Source organism: Oncorhynchus tshawytscha, linkage group LG09 (assembly GCF_018296145.1).
Source record: "Oncorhynchus tshawytscha isolate Ot180627B linkage group LG09, Otsh_v2.0, whole genome shotgun sequence".
NCBI lineage: Eukaryota > Metazoa > Chordata > Actinopteri > Salmoniformes > Salmonidae > Oncorhynchus > Oncorhynchus tshawytscha.
In genome coordinates, this window is record NC_056437.1 from 45,058,209 (window position 1) to 45,080,667 (window position 22,459).

The window sequence follows — 22,459 nt, forward strand, 5'->3', positions numbered from 1 at the left end:
AGATTGAGTAATTTGGCAACAATTGTGAATGATACCATCCTTAAAAATGTCCAAGAAATAAAAAATATATGGGCTGCATGATGCAACTACAGGCTACTGATGAGAAAGTCGCAAAAAAAAGCTTGCGCTCTGTTCCTTGCCTTAGGCTGCACAGCTGTTCTCTCATCAAGTGATCATATTTTCACCAATCATACTTTTCTCAATTTAATCTTTAATGTGCAAAACTAGTTTTGATTTAAGAAGGGCCAGTTATCAAATGGGCAAGAACAGGGGCAGGGGAAAGAAGACATCATCCGTATGTACTCCAATAGTGAATGGAGGCCACTTTCCCACCGATATATATATTTTCTCCAATGATGGGTAGGCTACTTCAGTTTTCTAGCAGAGCATGTGCTTAATATGAGCAGCTAAGAAATACATATAGTAGCAGCAGGGATCCTCTTTTTAGTGGCAACCACAAAAACTTTGCTTTCACACGGGGTTGCATATAGAAATGTCTGGGCTTATAAGAACACTTACTCCACTCCACGCATCAATCAGTTTGAGGAGCATGCACTCGCAGTGTGACAGGTGATATTCCGCCCAAACTGTATGCCATGGGCTCTCCAACCCTGTTCCTGCAGCAACCCATTGCTTAATTTGGGAAACCAAGTAAAATCTGTTGGGGAACATCGATACTAACATGTTTTCACAACAAAACATTTAATTCAACCGTTGACAGCCCCTCTCTCTGCATGGCCGAGAAAGGAATGAAGGAGAGAAGAGCTGTAGTGGTGAGAACTGTAGTGGTGAGATTCTGTATAGCTAAAAGGTGTAAGGTGTCATGTGTAAGCCTAATAAATTATGGAAATATAAAGAATGCACTAGGTTTTTCAGAAATCAAATACAACATCACTATAATTGTAGGCTAACTCCGTAAGCCGCCCTGCACAATCAATGAACCAACAGCTTCGCCTAAGCCTATACGTTCTCTCCTAGACTCGTGGACAAAGTTTGGAGTGTAGCACAAGGCAACCAGTCCACCCAGTATGCATAATAATACAGTCCACACTCAAAAGGCAATTACTAGAATTTGTTTAATTTTGAAGTGTAGGCTAGACCAATTACATCTGATATCAGTTTTGTTTTATGTTTTTCTGCCGTGCATAATATGTGGTAGGCTATATATTGTATAAACGGCACAATCATTTAAATTTGTTTTTTAAACCTTTTTAGCCTTGCATATGCGTAAGCTCGAATATGTGTATGTATGTTTTGAATTAATCATCACCTTAGAAAGTGCTGTCCATTTCATTGTTTTGGGCTTTGAAACGACGACCATGTTTTCCACTCAGTTTCAATCTGTTGTTGAAATTCTTTCTTCAAATTGATCATCACAGTGAGGTGAGTTTTAAAAGCACAATACTGTTTTGAAGATAAGTGTTTGTGATTTTCAACTGTATTTGCATTGATGTCAGAGTGGTTAGAAGGACAATAGAGCCCTGAGTACCAGGCCATTGGTGACCTGAAGGTCATTAGCAATTTGGGTACTACCAACCAGGGCCTAAAACAAACTTTTCTGTATACCAGCCACTGTGGCAGGTATAATTATTATTATTAAATCTACTAGCCACTCAGATTTTTTTACCAGACAAAATATAGCTTTGCATAATTACACACAAAAAAAAAAACATGAGCATGCTTAGTAATGTTTCTAAAACAAATGTATTACTAGTAAGAATGTTATATATTGACCGAGTTAATATTCGGTGACCTTTGAACCAAAATAACAGAAAAAAAATTCTGCTGCCCATTTAAGGTTACCTTGGTAACAGGGCCACTCAAGTCATGTGTGCCTGTGAGAATCTCACTAGTAGAATCCGACAATGTCTGTTTTTGCTAGCAGTGGAAGCAAACTCCAACATTAAAAAGAAACCTTGTTTCTGAACAAAACAATGTCAATAGCCAAGAAAAACGGGGACCGTCTCACTGTAGTCGAATTGAGTAAATTAGAACAATTTTTATTCCTGTGCGCATTGCTTCTAAAAACAAACCTTTTAGCACTTCACACATGGTGCTCATAGCCCCCTAGACAGGTAGAATTGCTGTGCGAGGTGGGATAGCTATAACATTAGGATTCAGATTTCATTGTGCATTACCAGATATAAAACAAAATGGCATTTATTTTGGTATAAATCACAACTGGCACTTGTGCCCATACTTGACTATTTTTATGAAATGCTCACACTGTAGAGCCCTGAGTGTTACCACCTGCCAACGTGGCTAGTGAATTACACATTTAAGGCCCTGCTACCAACGCATGTCCAGAAGACAGAGGAGATTACCGTGACCGTTGTCGTTGTCATGTGGAACTTTACTGCAGCCATGACTAACTGCCGGTGTGGCGTTAATATATCCACTGCAACAACCCTACCCGTTTGAAATTTGGGACATCTCAAGGATCCCATTTAAACTTTTCCTTGGCAGACAATGAATGACATAATCAAGTCAGTCTGTATCATGGTGTCAATTTTTTCCCAAGTCCTCAAATGTCACTTCCTCTTGTCATTTCCTGCCCAGGAGCAGATTGGCCCTCATGACTATGGGCACGTGACGCACGGTGAGGGACACCCTGGTGCCTCGGGTTAATGTGGCCCCTGGCAGGACCCCGGTAGCGAGCAGGTTGGCAACCCTTTCAGTGAGCGAGTCGTGGTGCGTCCCCTGGATGCCGTGGAGGAGGCGCTGGTACATGTCGTCCTGGAGGATGAGGAGGCTCCGCGGCCGCACCAGCAGAGACAGGAGGTAGCGGCTCTCCTCAGTCTGTGGCACCTCATCCAGCTGGGGATGAAGTGAATGACAAGACGTTAGTGAACTAGTTCCACCAATTCGGTGCCTTTTGAGAAGTGTAACTTGGTAAAAAATTAGAATAATAAATCACATCATAACATTGTCAAGAAGAGCACATGTTCAACTTCATAAAAACAAGTTCCCTTTTTAAGAGGTTAAATAAACTATAGTAAGAGTCTATTGAGTGCCAAATAAAGTAACAGGGTTGACAATTTATTCTTAAAAATCAGCCATGAATCCCTTTATGACATGGGGACTAGAATCTTGTTGTGTGCAACAGCGAGTGGAATTTGAACACGCTCTTCACCCCCAAAAATGTAATTGTTAAAACATTTCTAGCCTGTCTATCCATGGATAGAAAACAGGGTTGATGTATTATGCTCGAACCGCTCAGTTTTCCAATACAAAACACAAGAAACTGTCCAAAAAGAGAAACAGCTCACCTGCTTTTACTCCATTTTTTATTTAACCTTTATTTAACTAGGCAAGTCAGTTAAGAACAAATTCTTATTTTCAATGAAGGAACAGTGGGTTAACTGCCTTGGAAATAAGCAAACAGGAAACCACTCACCCAGAGGCGGCGCTCCTAGTGGCCGGAGACTAATGCAGGGAAACTTAAATCAGTTCAATCTCATTCCTATCAACATGTTAAATGTGCAACCAGAGGTAAAACATTTTCTAGATCACCTGTACTCCACACACAGAGAAGCGTACAAAGCTCTCCCTCCATTTGGTAAATCCGACCACAACCCTATCCTCCTGATTCCTGCTTACAAGCAAAAAATTAAAGCAGGAAGCACAAGTGACTCGGTCTATAAAAAAGTGGTCAGATGATGCAGATGCTAAACTACAAGACTGTTTTGCTTCCACAGACTGGAACATGTTCCGGGATTCTTCCGATGGCATTGAGTACACCACAATTGTCACTGGCTTTATCAATAAGTGCATCGAGGAAGTCGTCCCCACAGTGACTGTACGTATATACCCCAACCAGAAGCCATGGATTATAGGCAAAATTAGCACTGAGCTAAAGGGTAGAGCTGCTGCTTTCAAGGAGCGGGACTCTAACCCGGAAGATTCTAAGAAATCCTGTTATGCCCTGCGACGAACCATATACAGTGCCTTGCGAAAGTATTCGGCCCCCTTGAACTTTGCGACCTTTTGCCACATTTCAGGCTTCAAACATAAAGGTATAAAACTGTATTTTTTGTGAAGAATCAACAACAAGTGGGACACAATCTTGAAGTGGAACGACATTTATTGGATATTTCAAACTTTTTAACAAATCAAAAACTGAAAAATGGCCCCTTTACTTTCAGTGCAGCAAACTCTCTCCAGAAGTTCAGTGAGGATCTCTGAATGATCCAATGTTGACCTAAATGACTGATGATGATAAATACAATCCACCTGTGTGTAATCAAGTCTCCGTATAAATGCACCTGCACTGTGATAGTCTCAGAGGTCCGTAAAAAGCTCAGAGAGCATCATGAAGAACAAGGAACACACCAGGCAGGTCCAGATACTGTTGTGAAGAAGTTTAAAGCCGGATTTGGATACAAAAAGATTTCCCAAGCTTTAAACATCCCAGGAGCACTGTGCAAGCGATAATATTGAAATGGGTATCAGACCACTGCAAATCTACCAAGACCTGGTCCGTCCCTCTAAACTTTCAGCTCATACAAGGAGAAGACTGATCAGAGATGCAGCCAAGAGGCCCATGATCACTCTGGATGAACTGCAGAGATCTACAGCTGAGGTGGGAGACTTCCATAGGACAACAATCAGTCTGATATTGTACAAATCTGGCCTTTATGGAAGAGTGGCAAGAAGAAAGCCATTTCTTAAAGATATCCATAAAAAGTGTCGTTTAAAGTTTGCCACAAGCCACCTGGGAGACACACCAAACATGTGAAAGAAGGTGCTCTGGTCAGATGAAACCAAAATTGAACTTTTTGGCAACAATGCAAAACGTTATGTTTGGCGTAAAAGCAACACAGCTCATCACCCTGAACACACCATCCCCACTGTCAAACATGGTGGTGGCAGCATCATGGTTTGGCCTGCTTTTCTTCAGCAGGGACAGGGAAGATGGTTAAAATTGATGGGAAGATGGATGGAGCCAAATACAGGACCATTCTGAAGAAAACCTGATGGAGTCTGCAAAGACCTGAGGGGACGGAGATTTGTCTTCCAACAAGACAATGATCCAAAACATAAAGCAAAATCTACAATGGAATGGTTCAAAAATAAACATATCCAGGTGTTAGAATCAATCAAAGTCTAGAGTCATTTGGAAAGAACTCAAAACTGCTGTTCAAATTCCATCCAACCTCACTGAAGCTGTTTTGCAAGGAGGAATGGGAAAAAATTTCAGTCTCTCGATGTGCAAAACTGATAGAGACATACCCCAAGCGACTTACAGCTGTAATTGCAGCAAAAGGTGGTGCTACAAAGTATTAATTTAAGGGGGCTGAATAATTTTGCACGCCCAATTTTTCAGTTTTTGATTTGTTAAAAAAGTTTGAAATATCCAATAAATGTCGTTCCACTTCATGATTGTGTCCCACTTGTTGTTGATTCTTCACAAAAAAATACAGTTTTATATCTTTATGTTTGAAGCCTGAAATGTGGCAAAAGGTCGCAAAGTTCAAGGGGGGCGAATACTTTCGCAAGGCACTGTACAGGCAAAGCGTCAATACAGGGCTAAGATTGATTCATACTACACCGGCTCCGATGCTCGTCTTATGTGGCAGGGCTTGCAAACGATTACAGACTACAAAGGGAAGCACAGCCATGAGCTGCCCAGTGACACAAGCTTAATCACTTCTATGCTCGCTTCGAGGCAAGCAACACTGAGGTATGCATGAAAGCATCAGCTGTTCTGGACGACTGTGTGATCACGCTCTCCGTAGCCAACGTGAATAAGACCTTTAAACAGGTCAACATTCACAAGGCTGCGGGGCCAGACGGATTACCAGGACGTGTGCTGACCAACTGGCAGGTGTATTCACTGACATTTTCAACTTGTCCCTAATTGAGTCTGTAATACCAACATGTTTCAAGCAGACCACCATAGTCCCTGTGCCCAAGAACACGAAGGCAACCTGCCTAAATGACTACAGTCCCATAGCACTCAATTCGTTAGCCATGAAGTGCATTGAAAGGCTGGTAATGGCTCACAACGCCATTATCCCAGAAACCTTAGACCCACTCCAATTTGCATACCGCCCAAACAGATCCACAGATGATTCAATCTCTTGCACTCCACACTGCCCTTTTCAACCTGGACAAAAGGAACACTTATGTGAGAATGCTATTCATTGACTACAACTCAGTGTTCAACACCATAGTGCCCTCAAAGATCATCACTAAGCTAAGGATCCTGGGACTAAACACCTCCCTCTGCAACTGGATCCTGGACTTCGTGATGGGTCGCCCCCAGGGGGCTGAGGGTAGGTAGCAACACATCTGCCACGCTGACCCTCAACACTGGAACCCCAAGGGGTGTGTGCTCAGTCCTCTCCTGTACTCCCTGTTCACCCACGACTGCATGGCCAGGCACGACTCCAACGCCATCATTAAGTCTGCAGATGACACAACAGTGGTAGGCCTGATCACCGATAACGATGGAGACAGCGTAAAGGGAGGTGGTCAGAGACCTGGCCGGGTGGTGCCAGAATAACAACCTAACCCTCAACGTAACCAAGACTAAGGAGATTATTGTGGACTACAGGAAAAGGAGGACCAAGTATGCCCCCATTCTCATCGACAGGGCAGTAGCGGAGCAGGTTGAGAGCTTCAAGTTCCTTGGTGTCCACATCACCAACAAACTAGAATGGTCCAAACACACCAAGACAGTCGTGAAGAGGGCACGATAAGGCCTATTCCCCCTCAGGAAACCAAAAAGATTTGACATGGGTCCTGAGATCCTCAAAAGGTTCTACAGCTGCAACATCGAGAGCATCCTGACCGGTTGCATCACTGCCTGGTACGGCAAATGCTCAGCCTCCAACCGCAAGGCACTACAGAGGGTAGTGCTAATGGCCCAGTATATCACTGGGGCAAAGCTGCCTGCCATCCAGGACCTCTACACCAGGCAGTGTCAGAGGAAGGCCCTAAAAATTGCCAAAGAACGCAGCCAACCCACTGTTCTCTCTACTACCGCATGGCAAGCGGTGCCGGAGTGCCAAGTCTAGGACAAAAAGTAATCTCAACAGTTTTTCCCCCCAAGCCATAAGACCCCATGAATAGGTATTCAAATTGCTACCCGGTGTATTTGTATTGTGTGTTCCCCCCAATCCCTCTTTTAAGCTGATGCGACTCTCTGCTTATCATATATGCATAGTCACTTTAACTATACATTCATGTACATACTACCTCAATTGGCCTGACCAACCAGTGTTCCCGCATATTGGATAACCGGGTTATCTGCATTGTGTCCCACCACCCAACAACCTCTCTTTTATGCTACTGCTAGTCTCTGTTCATCATGTATGCATAGCCACTTTAACCATATCTACATGTACATACTACCTCAATCAGCCCGACTAACCGGTCTCTGTATGTAGCCTTGTCACTTTTATAGCCTCGCTACTGTTATTTTTCACTGTCGTTTCACTGTTGTTTTTATTTCTTTACTTACCCGTTGTTCACCTAATACCTTTTTTGCACTATTGGTTAGAGCCTGTAAGTAAGCATTTCCCTCTAAGGTCTACACCTGTTGTATTCGGCGCTCGTGACAAATAAACTTTGATTTGACTTGAATGTTCAGGGGCCTTGTCAAGCTTTTGTTTCCTAGTCCAACGCTATAACCACTAAGCTACCTGCCACTCCTATATGATGAGCATTACATTTTGATGGTTTCTGTTGAATTTATTTCCCAAAAGGAAGAATTTCACCATATTAAAACAAGAGTTCAGTTCACGTAACAGGGTTGACCTTAAAGATAGATGCCTCACAAGTCCTCAACTGGCAGCTTCATTAAATAATACCCGCAAAACACCAGTCTCAACATCAACAGGGAAGAAGCGACTCTGGGATGCTGGCCTTCGAGGCAGAGTTGCAAAGAAAAAGCCATCTCTCAGACTGGCCAATAAAAAGAAAAGATTAAGATGGGCAAAAGAACATAGGCACTGGACAGAGGAACTCTGCCTAGAAGGCTAGCATCACGGAGTCGCTTCTTCACTGTTGACGTTGAGACTTGTGTTTTGCGGGTACTATTTAATAAAGCTGCCAGTTGAGGACTTGTGAGGTGTCTGTTTCTCAAACTAGACACTAATGTACTTGTCCTCTTGCTCAGTTGTGCACCGTAGCCTCCCACTCCTTTTTCTTCTGGTTAGAGAAAGTTTCTAGGCTGTTCTGTGAAGGGAGTAGTACACAGCGTTGTATGAGATCTTCAGTTTTGGCAATTTCTCGCATGGAATGGCCTTCATTTCTCAGAACAAGAATAGACTGACGAGTTTCAGAAAAAAGGTCTTTGTTTCTGGCCATTTTGAGCCTGTAATTGAACCCACAAATGCTGATGCTCCAGATACTCAACTAGTCCAAAGAAAGCCAGTTCTATTGCTTCTTTAATCAGACCAACAGTTTTCAGCTGTGCTAACATAATTGCAAAAGGGTTTTCTAATGATCAATTATCCTTGTCAAATGATAAACATGGATTAGCTAACACATCGTGCCATTGGAACACAGGAGTGATGGTTGCTGATAATGGGCCTCCGTACGCCTATGTAGATATTCAGCTACACTACCTTTTGAACGGTAGTGTAGCGGAGTCTACCTTTAAAACGAGGGACAGACGTAAATTAATCACATTAAATAAATTCTTAAAAAATGACTGTCAAAGCAACAAAATAACTATGGCTCTACAATGATGGAGACGCTTGGGGATTCGTTGGGCTCAAGTCTTCCAAGAAGTGACTGGGTTGATGGAGGGACGTGTCAAAATGCTGCATTTTGGCACTTTAGCAAGCCATTATTCATATAAAAAAAGATGTTGAATTCTCCATGTGGTCTATATATTAATTGGGGCGCCATTTCATAACAGGCTTTTAAAAATTCTGTTGAAAGAAATAGAAATGCCATCTTTTTGTAGGCACTAACTCCTCCACGGTTCGTTGGACAAAGCCTATGAGGAAAATGAATGGCATTTTTGTAGGGTTTTGGATATAAAGGTCTGTGGTAAACACAGGCTGAGGAGATCTTACATGTTTTGCTCTATAAGATCATCTTCATCAGCTAACTTTGTGAATTGAATCATTTTTAGTAATAATATATATTTTTTTAAATCACAAAAACGCTTCATAATTCATAAAAGGTCATGTTAACTGACTGCTATCATCTCATAGATTAAAAAAAAAATAAGATCTCCTAAGCCTGTGTTAATCTCAGACATTTTCTACGCTTATTCCAAAACACCTATTCTTTCCCCATTCATTTTTTCCCATAAGGATGGCGGAACGAACCAGAGGTAACGTTTAAATGTATTTTAGGACTACAAACTGGCAAGCTCTATTGGTGCACAATTTCTTCTTAAAATATATAAAGGACGCAACAGGCACTCTTGTCGTGGAATGACCCAGTAATACTGTCGTGTAATACTATATGTCTGCATGTCATCTAGTGTCTGTATAAACAGTGCATTCGGAAAGTATTCAGACATGTTGACTTTTTCCACATTAAAGCATTATTCTAAAATTGATTCAAAAGTTTTTTTCCTCAATCTACAAACAATACAACATGACAGAAAAACATTTTTTTGTAAATGTATATAAAATTTAACTGAAATATGACATCTACGTAAGTATTCAGACCCTTGATTCAGTACCTTGTTGAAACTCCTTTGGCAGCTATTACAGCATCAAGTCTTGGGTATAACACTACAAGCTTGGCAGACCTGTATTTGGGGAGTGTCTCCCCTTCTCTTCAGATCCTCTCATGCTCTGTCAGGTTGGATGGGGAGTGGCGCTGCACAGCTATGTTCAGGTCTCTCCAGAGATGTTCGATCGGGTTCAAGTCCGGGCGACCCTCAATCCTGCCTAGTCTCCCAGTCCCTGCCACTGAAAAATATCCCCACAGCATGATGCTGGCACCATCATGCTTCACCGTAGGGATGGTGCCAGGTTTCCTCCAGACGTGAGACCAAAGAGTTCAATCTTGGTGTCATCCAGAGAAGCTGGTCTGACCAGAGAAGCTAACTCCATGCAGGCCGTCATGTGCCTTTTACTGAAGAGTGGCTTCCAGCTAGCCACTCTACCATAAAGGCCTGTGTGGTGGAATGCTGCAGAGATGGTCGTCCTTCTGAAAGGTTCTCCCATCTCCACAGAGGAACGCTAGAGCTCTGTCTGAGTGACCATTGGGTTCTTGGTCACCTCCCTTTTCCTCAATTTGGCCAGGCGGCCAGCTCTAATAGGAGTCTTGGTGGTTCCAAACATCTTCCATTTAAGAATGATGGAGTCCACTGTGTTCTTGAATGATGCAGACATTTTTTTTGTACCCTTCCCCAGATCTGTGCCTCAACACAATCCTGTCTCGGAGCTCGTTTGACCTCATGGCTTGGATTTTGCTCTGACATGCACAGTCAACTGTGGGACCTTATTAGAGGTCGACCAATTAATCGGAATGGACGATTAATTAGGGCTGATTTCAAGTTTTCATAACAAATCGGTAATCATCATTTTTTGGACACCGATCATGGCCGATTACATTGCACTCCACGAGGAGACTGCGTGGCAGGCTGACTACTTGTTATGCGAGTGCAGCAAGGAGCCAAGGTAAGTTTCTAGCTAGAATTAAACGTATCTTGTAAAAAAAACAACTACACATGGTTGATGATATTACTAGGGTAACTAGCTTGTCCTGCGTTGCATATAATCGATGCGGTGCCTGTTAATTTATCATTGAATCACAGCCTACTTCGCCAAACAGGTGTTTTAACAAGCACATTCACGGAAAAAAAGCACTGTCGTTGCACCAATGTGTACCTAACCATAAACATCAACGCCTTTCTTAAAATCAATTCACAAGTATATATTTTTAAACCTGCATATTTAGTTAATATTACCTGCTAACATGAATTTCTTTTAACAAGGGAAATTGTGTCTCTTCTCTTGCGTTCTGTGCAAGCATTCAGGCTATATGCACCTGGCTCGTTGTGAACTGTCAGAAGACTATTTCTTCCTAACAAAGACAGCCAACTTCGTCAAATGGGGGATGATTTAACAAAAGCGCATTTGCAAAAAAAGCACAATTGTTGCACGAATGTACCTAACCATAAACATCAATGCCTTTTTAAAATCAATACACAGAAGGATATTTTTTAAACCTGCATATTTAGTTAAAAGAAATTCATGTTAGCGGGCAATATAAAAATAGGGAAATTGTGTCACTTCTCATGCGTTCATTGCACGCAGAGTCAGGGTATATGCAACAGTTTGGGCCGCCTGGCTCGTTGCGAACCAATTTGCCAGAATTTTACGGAATTATGACATAACATTGAAGGTTATGCAATGTAACAGCAATATTTAGACTTATGGATGCCACCCGTCAATAAAGTACGGAACGGTTCCATATTTCACTGAAAGAATAAACGTTTTGTTTTCGAAATGATAGTTTCCAGATTTGACCATATTAATGACCTAAGGCTCATATTTCTGTGTGTTATTATATTACAATTAAGTCTATGATTTGATAGAGCAGTCTGACTGAGCGGTTGTAGGTAACGGCAGGCTGTAAGCATTCATTCAAACAGCCCTTTCCTGCATTTGCCAGCAGCTCTTCGCAATGCTTCAAGCATTGCGCTGTTTATGACTTCAAGCCTATCAACTCCCGAGATTAGGCTGGCAATACTAAAGTACCTATTAGAACATCCAATTGTCAAATGTATATGAAATACAAATGGTATAGAGAGAAATAGTCCTATAATAACTACAACCTAAAACTTCTTAGCTGGGAATATTGAAGACTCATGTTAAAAGGAACCACCAGCTTTCATGTTCTCATGTTCTGAGCAAGGAACTTAAGCATTAGTTTTTTTACATGGCACATATTACACTTTTACTTTCTTCTCCAACACTTTGTTTTTGCATTATTTAAACCAAATTGAACATGTTTCATTATTTATTTGAAACTAAATTGATTTTATTGTTGTATTATACTAAGTTAAAATAAAAGTGTTCATTGTTCATTCAGTATTGTTGTAATTGTCATTATTACACACACACACACAAACACATATATATATAATATATATAAAGTATATATATATTATATATATATATATAATATATATAAAGTATATATATATATTATATATATATATATATAATATATATATATATATATAATATATATATATATTATATATATATATATATATAATATATATATAAATAAATTGTTTTTAAATTCAAATGTTAAAAAAAAATAAAATTAAAAAGCCGATTAATCGGTACCGGCTTTTTTTGGTCCTCCAATAATCGGTATCGGCGTTGGAAAATCATAATCGGTCGACCTCTAGACCTTATAAAGACAGGTGTGTGCCTTTCCAAATCATGTCCAATGAATTGAATTTATCACAGGTGGACTCCAATCAAGTTGCAGAAACATCTCAAGGATGACCAATGGAAACAGGATGCACCTGAGCTGATTATTTGTATTTAGTCCATTTTAGAAGGCTGTAACGTAACAAAATGTGGAAAAAGTCAAGGGGTGCAAATACTTTCCGAATGCACTGCATCTGTATATTGCGCGTGTGAAATGTGCTCCATAGATGAATTATTATAACATGTTAGCATCTATTCAGATATTTATTAATGAGAGCAGACACAGTACTGTGTTGGGAGCTTACCTCCTGGGCGCTGATGGGCCTGTAGAAGTCCAGCAATGTGTGGGAGCCCAGGCTAATGGTCGTCACTGTGGGATGGTACAGAGGCCCGTCCTCATGGGGCTGTGACAACACACACACAACCAACCCCCCCTGCAGTAAGCAGTAGCCAAATCACCACCTACCAGGTGCTGGTCATATACAGTACCAGTGAAAAGTTTGAAAACACCTACTCACTCAAAGGCTTTGATTTATTTTCACTATTTTCTACATTGTAAAATAATAGTGAAGACATCAAAACTATAAACTAACACATGGAATCATGTAGTAACCAAAAAAAGTGTTAAAAACTAAATGTATTTTATAGTTGAGATTCGTCAAAGTAGTCACCCTTTGCCTTGACAGCCTTGCACACTCTTGGCATTCTCTCAACCAGCTTCATGAGGTAGTCATCTGGAATGCATTTCAATTAAAAGGTGTGCCTTGTTAAAAGTTCATTTGTGGAATTTCTTTCCTTCTTACTGCGTTTGAGCAAATCAGTTGTTAACCTCTTGAAGCTAGGGGGCACTATTTTTATGTTTGGAAAAATAACGTTCCCAAAGTAAATGGCCTATTTCTCAGGACCAGAGGCTAGAATATGCATCTAATTGACAGATTAGGATAGAAAACACTAACTTTTCCAAAACTGTCAAAATATTGTCTGTGAGTATAACAGAACTGATGTTGCAGGCGAAACCCTGAGAAAAATCAAACCAGGAAGTGGCTTTTATTTTGAAACCTCCCATTGCTCCATTTAAAGGGATATCAACCAGATCCTATCGCTTCCTCGAGGTGTTAAGTCTTCAGACATAGTTTCAGGCTTTTATTTTGAAAAATGAGCCAGAAAGATAACATCGCGTCAGGTGGTCACACAGGCAGTGATCACTGAGATCCTGGTTGAAGACAGCAGAGGTCTATTTTAGAGGGCAGGTTGGTCAGGATGATATCTATGATGGTGCTCATGTTTACGGATTTGGGGTTGCACCTGGTAGGTTCCTTGATAATTTGTGTGAGATTCAGGGCATCTAGCTTAGACTGTAGAGTGGCCAAGGTGTTAAGCATGTCCCAGTTTAGGTCACCTAAGAGTACAAGCTCTGAAGATAGATGCGGGGCAATCAATTCACATATGGTGTCCAGGGCACAGCTCGGGGCTGAAGGTGGTCTTTAACAAACGGCAACATTGAGAGAGTTGTTTCTGGAAAGGTGGATTTTTAAAAGTAGAAACTCAAATTGTTTGGGCACAGACATGGATAGTATGACAAAACTCTGCACGCTCTCTCTGCAGTAGATTGCAACTCCGCCCCCTTTGGCAGTTCTATCTTCTCAGAAAATGTTGTACTTGGGGATGGAAATGTCAGAATTTTTGGTGGCCTTCCTAAACCAGGATTCAGACACAGCTAGGACAGGGTTGGTAGTGTGCTAGAGCAGGGAATAAAACAAACTTAGGGAGGAGGCTTCTAATGTTAACATGCATGAAACCAAGGCTTTTATGGTTACAGAAGTCAACAAATGAGCATGCCTGGGGAATGGGAGTGGAGCTAGGCTCTGCAAGGCCTGGATTAACCTCTACATCACCAGAGGAACAGAGGAGGAGTAGGATAAGGATACGGCTAAAGGCTATAAGAACTGGTCGTCTAGGGCATTCGGAACAGAGAGTAAAAGGAGCAGATTTCTGGGAGCGGAAGAATAGATTCAAGGCATAATGTTAAGACAAGGGTATGGTGGCATGTGAATACAGTAGAGGTAAACCTAGGCATTGAGTGACGAGGGGGGTTTTGTCTCTAGAGATATCATTTAAACCAAATGAGGTCACCACGTGTGGGAGGTGGAACAAAGAGGCTAGCTAAGGCATATTGAGCAGGGCTGGAGGCTCTACAGTGAAATAAGACAATCACTAACCAAAACAGCAATGGACAAGGCATATTGACCCTTAGGGAGAAGCATGCGTAGCCGAGTGATCATAGGGTCCAGTGAATAGCTAGGCGAGCTGGAGAGACAGCAATTCAGACAGCTAGCGGGCCGGGGCTAGCAGGTGGGGCTTCAGGGGACGTTGCGACTGAGGAGCCTGTTGAAACCCATCAAGATCCTACTGACGTAATCCGCCCGAGGGGATCGGCGGGGCTCCGTGTCGGCAGTAAAAGGGTTCCAGGCCAATTGGCAAAATAGGTATTGTAGCCCAAGAAGTTGCTGATGGACATCTTCAGCTAGCTGGGAGATGGGCCTAGCACGAGGCTAGCTCCAGGGTAACTGGTGCTTGCTTCGGGACAGAGACATTAGCCAGGAGTAGCCTCTCGGATAGCAGCTTGCTAGCTGCGATGAGCCAGGTGAAAAGGTTCAGAGATTACTTACGGTAGGAATCCGGAGATGTGGTAGAGAAAAAGCAGTCCGATATGCTCTGGGTTGAATAGCGCTGTGCAGATTGGCAGGAGTTGACCGGGCTGAGGTTAGCTGATAACCGCTAGCAGTGGCTAACTGACTACTAGCTAGTTAGCTTGCTAGCTTCTGTTGGGGGTTCCGGTTCTAAAGCATAGAACATTTCAGATCCATTCCACAATAGTATTGGGTGAGGAGAGTATGTTGAAATTGAGGTTAAAAATATATAATATATATATATATGGATTCTGATGATAGACATATCTCAACATCAACTGTTCAGAGGACACTGCGTGAATCAGGCCTTGATGGTTGAATTGCTGCAAAGAAACAACGACTAAAGGACACCAACAAGAAGAAGAGACTTGCTTGGGCCAAGAAACACGAGCAATGGACATTAGAAGGTGGAAATCTGTCCTTTGATCTGTTGAGTCTAAATGAGATTTTTGGTTCCAAACTCTGTGTCTTTGTGAGAGTAGGTGAACGGATGCTCTCCGCATGTGTGGTTCCAACCGTGATGCATGGGGGAGGTGGTGTGATGGTGCTTTGCTGGTGACACAGATTTATTTCAAATTCAAGGAACAGTTAACCAGCACAGCTACCACAGCATAATGCAGTGATACGCCATCCCATCTGGTTTGTGCTTAGTGGGGCTAACATTTGTTTTTCAACAGGACAATGACCTAAAACACACCTCCAGACTGTGTAAGGGCAATTTGACCAAGGAGAGTGATGTAGTGGTGCATCATATGACCTGGCCTCCACAATTCTTGACGTCAACCCAATTGAGATGGTTATGGTTTGGGATGAGTAGGACCGCAGAAGAAAGCAGGCAACAAGCGCTCAGCATATGTGAGAACTCCTTTAAGACTTTTGGAAAAGCATTGAATGTCAAGAGTGTTCAAAGCTGTCATCAAGGCAAAGGGTGGCTACTTTGAAGAATCTAAGATATATTTTGATTTGTTTAACACTTTTTTGGTCACTACATGATTCCATGTGTTATTTCATAGTTTGAAGTCTTCACTATTATTCTACAATGTATAAAATAGTCAAAATAAAGTAGGTATACAACCTTTTGACTGGTACTGTACAAAATTAACAATGACACAAAAGCAGAGAAGTACCACACCCGATGGAATGTATTGAACGCTTATTTTCACACACACACAAAAATGCACAAGAATATTGGTGTCATCACACAGTGCTAATGACTGAAGCTGATGTGAGGACCATACCATTATTCCCTCCCCTGGCTTGTATTCATTCACCAGCACATGATTGGCAGTCTTCCCAGCAAATGCACCAAGAGCAGATATTCTCTCGCAGTACTTCAGGAGCCAATCAGGAAGCTTCTCTCCAAGCATCCCTTTCGGACGAGGCAGCCCACCTGTATTAAGTACATAGGCGTAAGAATAGCATTTCACCCAGCAGTCATATCATTCCCAGTTCACCTCACATTCAGTTATAAATCACTGACATACCCCAGTTCTGGAGCCTTCTGTTGGATAACTGTGTCCATTTAGTTTTTGGTGCCTTATACACCTGGAACAGCATTAGAAAAGGCATTTCATGATGTCATGTCTAGTTGATGTTATACCTAAACATGTGTAGTGCATCTGTCACCCCCTTCCCTTGTATTCCATTACCTGTTGTAATAGTTGAGACTCCTCATCCTCTGTTATGAAATCTGGAATGTAGTAAACCGTTGGTGGAGCCTAAAAATGTAAATATCCATACTCAGATTAATATCCATTGCACATTTTAACCTTTTCATATAATGTATGCCTACCTAGATAGAGCTAGACTAGTTAGTAGCAATGATAATATGATAATGTTTTCCCTTTCATCTGTGCTAGCATAAGATGCAAGCTAGTAAAATAATGGCCAAGTAGCTAAATCTATTAGCATTCTATCTAGCTAGATAGCATTTTTTTTACACTGAACAATTTTAAAACACATGTTAAATGTTTCATGAGCTCAAATACCCACAAAAGCATATTTCTCTCAAAGTTTGTGCATACATTTGTTTACATCCCTATTAGTTAGCATTTTTCCAATGCCAAGATAATCCATCCACCTGAGAAGTGTGGCATATCAAGATGATTAAACAGCATTATTACACAGGTGCACCTTGTCCTGGGGACAATGAGAGGTCACTTTAAACTGTGCAGTTTCGTCACATGACACAATGCCACAGATGTCAAATTGAGGCAGCATGCAATTTGCATGGTGATTGCAGGAATGTCCACCAGAGCTGGTGCCAGAGAACTGGATTTGAATTTCTCTACCATAAACTGCCGCCGTCATTTTATGGAATTTGGCAGTATGTCCTCCTGGCCTCACAACCACGGACCGCGTGTAATCACACCAGCCATATGAACAATAACTCAAAATATTTGAAATTGTGTTTATTTTTGTTCGGTCGTGTTTAAATTCAGAGAAGCTCAACCTCAACTTGCTCTCGAAAACACAACCGTTTTCAGCCATTAGCTTTGCCCACAACAATCCCTACCCTGTGTTTAAACGTTTACAAACGTCAATATTCACCGCTTGTGATATGGCTTTAGAAACTGATCTTTCATCAGCGACAAAGAATCATTCAAAATGAAAAATATATACTTTTTCACAGATCTATACAGCTCTATGGGTGCCTCAATTTGACGAAACTACATTTCGAGTTATGCTCACACACAGGTGTTCAGAGCATGCTAGATAATAGCTAATTAGTACAGGTAGTAGGTTGCCTCTTGTCTTCCGTAAACAAGCGCAGTAACATGGAGATATGGCGTGTGGGAACACTACATCAAGGCGTGTATCAACGTAAACCTTAACGCAAGCGACGCGTCTTAATCTTCAGATTGAGCGTCGCTTTTACAAAATCCCCCGTAAAGAACACGCCTTCGCCCAACGACTTGTGTAACGTTAATGTAATGGAGTCATGCGCAAGGGCTAACCCTCAACTAGCTGACAAACACTGACACCAGAAGTACATGAGAGGGGTGGTAAAAGCTTTTCTTACGTCTCTCACGACATATCGTTCCAAATCCTCAAAAATACTGCATGGGTGTTCCATATCTACTCGTGAAAGTTGACATGGAATGCCTGCTAAACGTAGTTGTGATAGTTGGAAGGCGCTAAATTAGCAGCTTGCTAGCTAGTAACCACACGTGCACCTATACCAGCCTTTTCCCTGAATATAAAAATACTTAACCGTAGCTACTATGAACACAAAACAAAGTCATGTGATATGACAAACAAGATTCATCGATAGCTAATTGTTATCGAAGCACTTCTCTTGATACGTTTATTAGAATCTTCTTCTAAATCTTGAACAGTTGACTACAATCAATATGTAGTGCAATACTGCCACCTACTGCACTGGAGTATATCGCAAAGCAGAGGGCCCTTGGTTCAATCAGATATGTGATCATTGGTTCACTCAGAGATGCGGTCATTTCTGTCTAGCTCCCGCCTATCTTTTCTTTTGATTGGTGGATACTTATATGATAAAGCCCGAGAAGCCAGTATTATGGCACGGGTGTTGTTAGGCCTAAAACGAAGTCGAGGGCCGGCAAACCGTGCCAATATATCCTCCAAACACTGGCTTCGAGAGCATTATCACTTTTATTCAACGGGTTACCAACACATGATTGACATATTTTCACATTTTTGTTGTTGATTTTATTCATTCTATTTCATACTTCCACAAGATATAGTCCCGAAACAAATCTAGAGTTGTTTCACGAGTTCCTTCTATCGGTTTGGTTGCCAAGAGACGCGTCCCTGTCAGTCTTTTTGTTCTGTATCAATGGACGAAACCCAGTTCTTTCTAAATGTCCCATTGTCATACTGGCTTTCAACGTTCTAATCCCTTACTTGCTAGCTAGACAACTACGGTTCATTTACAGTCACGTCAAACAGTGCAGACAGAATAACAACAGTAGCTGCATTTGTTTAAACTGTATTGTAGTGACATTTGATTGGATACAGCCATAACAATGAGCTAATGAGGCGCGATTTTGCCTGGCATAGAAAATGTGCTCACTTTTAACAGACAGCAATGTTTGTACAATTCTCTGCTGTTGAAAACTAAATGTTATTCTAAAATAAATGTGAGATAATGTCTAGATGTTTTTTATAGAGGAGATCAAGTGTATAACTTCCCTGCCTGGGTTGATGAGACAGTGGATTGTGTGGTCAAATGGATCAGAGTAAATAGGCATTTTCATGTCATAGATTTAGCCGGTGGTAATTTGCGGAATAGACACTGGCTGAAACACGGTTTTAACCAATCAGCATTCAGGATTAGACCCACTCTTTGTATAACTCTCATTATAAACTGGGTGGTTCAAGCCCTGAATTCTTGTTGCCTGACAGCCATGGTTATATCTGACCGTATACCACAGGCACAACAAAACATTTATTTTTACTGCTCTAATTACGTTGGTTTATAATAGCAATAAAGCCCAGGGGTTTGTTGTATATTGACAATATAGCACGGCTAAGGGCTGTGTCCAGGCACTCCGCATTGCCCTTAAGAACAGCCCATAGCCGTGGTATATTGGCCATATACCACACCTCCTCAGGCCTTATTGCTTAATTATTGTAATCCTTTTTTGAATATTGAAGTCAACCGTTTGTATTCAATGGAGAGAGATGATATGCTAATAGCCTCAAATCCTGAATATGCAGAGCCATCTCGAGACAACTCCAATATGTGTTTTTTTCTCAAAGTTTCCGGGCTGTCATGTGTCCTACTTATCAGTACACTCGTAACAACTTAAGCATTACGAAAATTATATTTTATCGAAGAAACCTCACATTCATTTTTTTGTTGAACAAATTCGACACTCTCTCATTGACCTCCATACAAAAACTCCTTGCTTGTGGGTGAAACAATGCCACCTGCTGGAGGGAGAAATGTTTTCAGCTGTGTTGGGCCTCTCTGCTGGTACCCAAACTAATGGTTCCGTGTAATACTGTAGTCTGTTTTAGGCTGTTACCTACCTAGAACGAGACTACAGTGTTTTAAAAAATCTCATTATTGATTTGTCTGAAACTGACCAAACTAACATAATGTGCAACACACACACATCATATATTGAGAATCTTACATAGCTAGTTCATATTAAACAATCCAAATGATTGAATAAATTCAAGACTAGTTTGGATGTGTAAAGACAATTAGGGATCATGATACTTTACAGTATCTGTACAGTAGTTCATGTTTTAATAATTTTTATAAGACTTGGTATTTTATGAAGAACCATGTAAATGTATTACAAAGGCTCTGCAGAGATATCTACTCATTCAATCCCACTCCAGCGAGATTCACTCCATGAAATATAGGTTTCCATGGTTACATTAGGAGCTATGTTAAGGGGTGCCTCAATGCCTCTTGATTCTGCAGTAGTCTCCACCTTTATTTTTCATTCACCATGTTGCAAGACAGTGCCATTTTAGGAATAGGGCTGTGCTGCAGTACTAGTGTTTGAAATCACACCAATAGGGGAACTAAGTATTTTTTGCAACAGCATTGACCTGAGTCACCTTGCTGTGGGTTTCAAACGTTGTGATTTATTGAATCAAAAAATATCAGCACAGCTTGCACTTACCTGGTCATCCTGATGGGGGTGCATTGCAGATCTGGAGTTGTTCAGGAGTTGCCAGGGCTACAGATTTAATCCTTGCAAGAGCATCCCCAGTGTGACATATTGTTCTCGGTACAACCTGTTACCTTGACAACATGATTTGATCATTCTAGTCAACCACTACCTTTTCCCACAAAGGGGATCAAAGGCTTTCACAAAGCCGGATAAGACTGCGGTTTGCCGGGAATGTCTTGAAATATATGGTACCACCACACTTGCTTCCAGGGTTTTTTCTGGGTCAAAATGGGGCTTAGGTGGTGGGCGTGGCGGGGGCTTGCCCAGTGGTGTGTCGCTAACTGCAAATTGTAGAGGAAAGGACAGGATTTAGCTATTTTAAAGCTAATTTCCTGCAATTCTTAACATTTTGCCATGGCTTATGCTATCTGAGACTCAAATATTATAAGAAATCAATGGAGGCCCATGGCATGACAAAAATACTCCTGAATGCATAATAATTTGAATTTTTTATTTAGGTGTTTTTTGGTTCTCTTTTCTGCATACTTTTAATCTTTTTTTTACAATACGAAAATGTTCTTAAAGTTTATGTATGTATATATACACACACTGAGTGTACAACACATTAGGAACACCTTCCTAATATTGAGTTGCACCACCTTTTGCCCTCAGAACAGCCTTAATTCATCAGGGTTGACTCCAATGCTTCCTGCAGTTGTGTCAAGTTGGCTGGATGTCCTTTGGGTGTTGGACCATTCTTGAGACACACAGGAAACTGTTAAGCGAGAAAAACTCAGCAGTGTTGCAGTTCTTGACACACTCAAAACAGTGCGCCTAGCACCCCGTTCAAAGGCACTTACATATTTTGTCTTGTCCAATTACCCTATGAACACATACACAATCCATGTCTCAATGATCTCAAGGCTTAAAAATCTTCTTTAACCTGTCTCCTTCCCTTCATATACACGGATTGAAGTGGATTTAACAAGTGCCATCAATAAGGGGTCATAGCTTTCACCTGGATTCACCTGGTTCAGGTCTGGAGATTGGGCTGGCCATGACAGGGTCTTGATCTGGTGGTCCTCCATACATACCTTGATTGACCTGGCCGTGTGGCATGGAACATCGTCCTGCTGGGAAAAAACGATCCTCAGAGTTGGAGAACATTGTCAGAGCAGAAGGAAGCAAGTTTTCTTCCAGGACAACCTTGTTCATGGCTTGATTCATGCGTCCTTCACAAGACAAATCTGCCCGATTCCAGCCTTACTGAAGCACCCCCAGATCATCACCGATCCTCCACCAAATTTCACAGTGGGTGCGAGACACTGGCTTGTTGGCCTCTCCAGGTCTTGCACTCACTGTGAAATTTGGTGGAGGATCGGCCATCGATTGCTTGGCCCAATCTCCAGACCTGAACCCCATTGAAAACCTCTGGAATGTGATCAAGAGGCAGATGGATGGTCACAAGCCATCAAATAAAGCCGAGCTACTTGAATTTGTACACCAGGAGTTGCATAAAGTCACCAAACATCAATGTGAAAGACTGGTGGAGACGCATGAAAGCTGTGATTGAAAATCAGGGTTCTTCCACCAAATATTGATTTCTGAACTCTTCCTAAGCCATGCTGGTTAAGTGTGCCTTGAATTCTAAATAAATCACTGACAGTGTCACCAGCAAAGCATCCCCACCCATCATACCTCCTCCATGCTTCATGGTGGGAACCACACATGCTGAGATCATTCGTTCACCTACTCTGCATCTCACAAAGACACGGCGGTTGGAACCAAAAAT

At 41.5% G+C, this 22,459-nt stretch overlaps 1 protein-coding gene across 2 annotated transcripts; it reads right to left on the reverse strand.

Annotated features, from left to right (window-relative positions):
• Nucleotides 1-1,974: 1,974 nt before the first annotated feature.
• Nucleotides 1,975-18,398, reverse strand: alkbh6 (alkB homolog 6). 2 transcript variants are annotated; one of them, XM_024432087.2, is made up of 6 exons: nucleotides 18,081-18,398; nucleotides 16,708-16,776; nucleotides 16,543-16,603; nucleotides 16,297-16,448; nucleotides 12,674-12,772; nucleotides 1,975-2,817 (listed from the first exon to the last, which is right to left on the reverse strand). In XM_024432087.2, exons 1-6 carry the CDS (start codon nucleotides 18,132-18,134, stop codon nucleotides 2,545-2,547), a joined length of 708 nt encoding a protein of 235 aa, XP_024287855.1. In that variant the 5' UTR covers nucleotides 18,135-18,398; the 3' UTR covers nucleotides 1,975-2,544. The 2 variants fall into 2 exon arrangements, with proteins under 2 accessions (XP_024287855.1, XP_042182875.1); XM_042326941.1 differs by lacking the exon at nucleotides 18,081-18,398 and adding an exon at nucleotides 17,681-17,822.
• Between the last annotated feature and the right edge of the window lie 4,061 nt (nucleotides 18,399-22,459).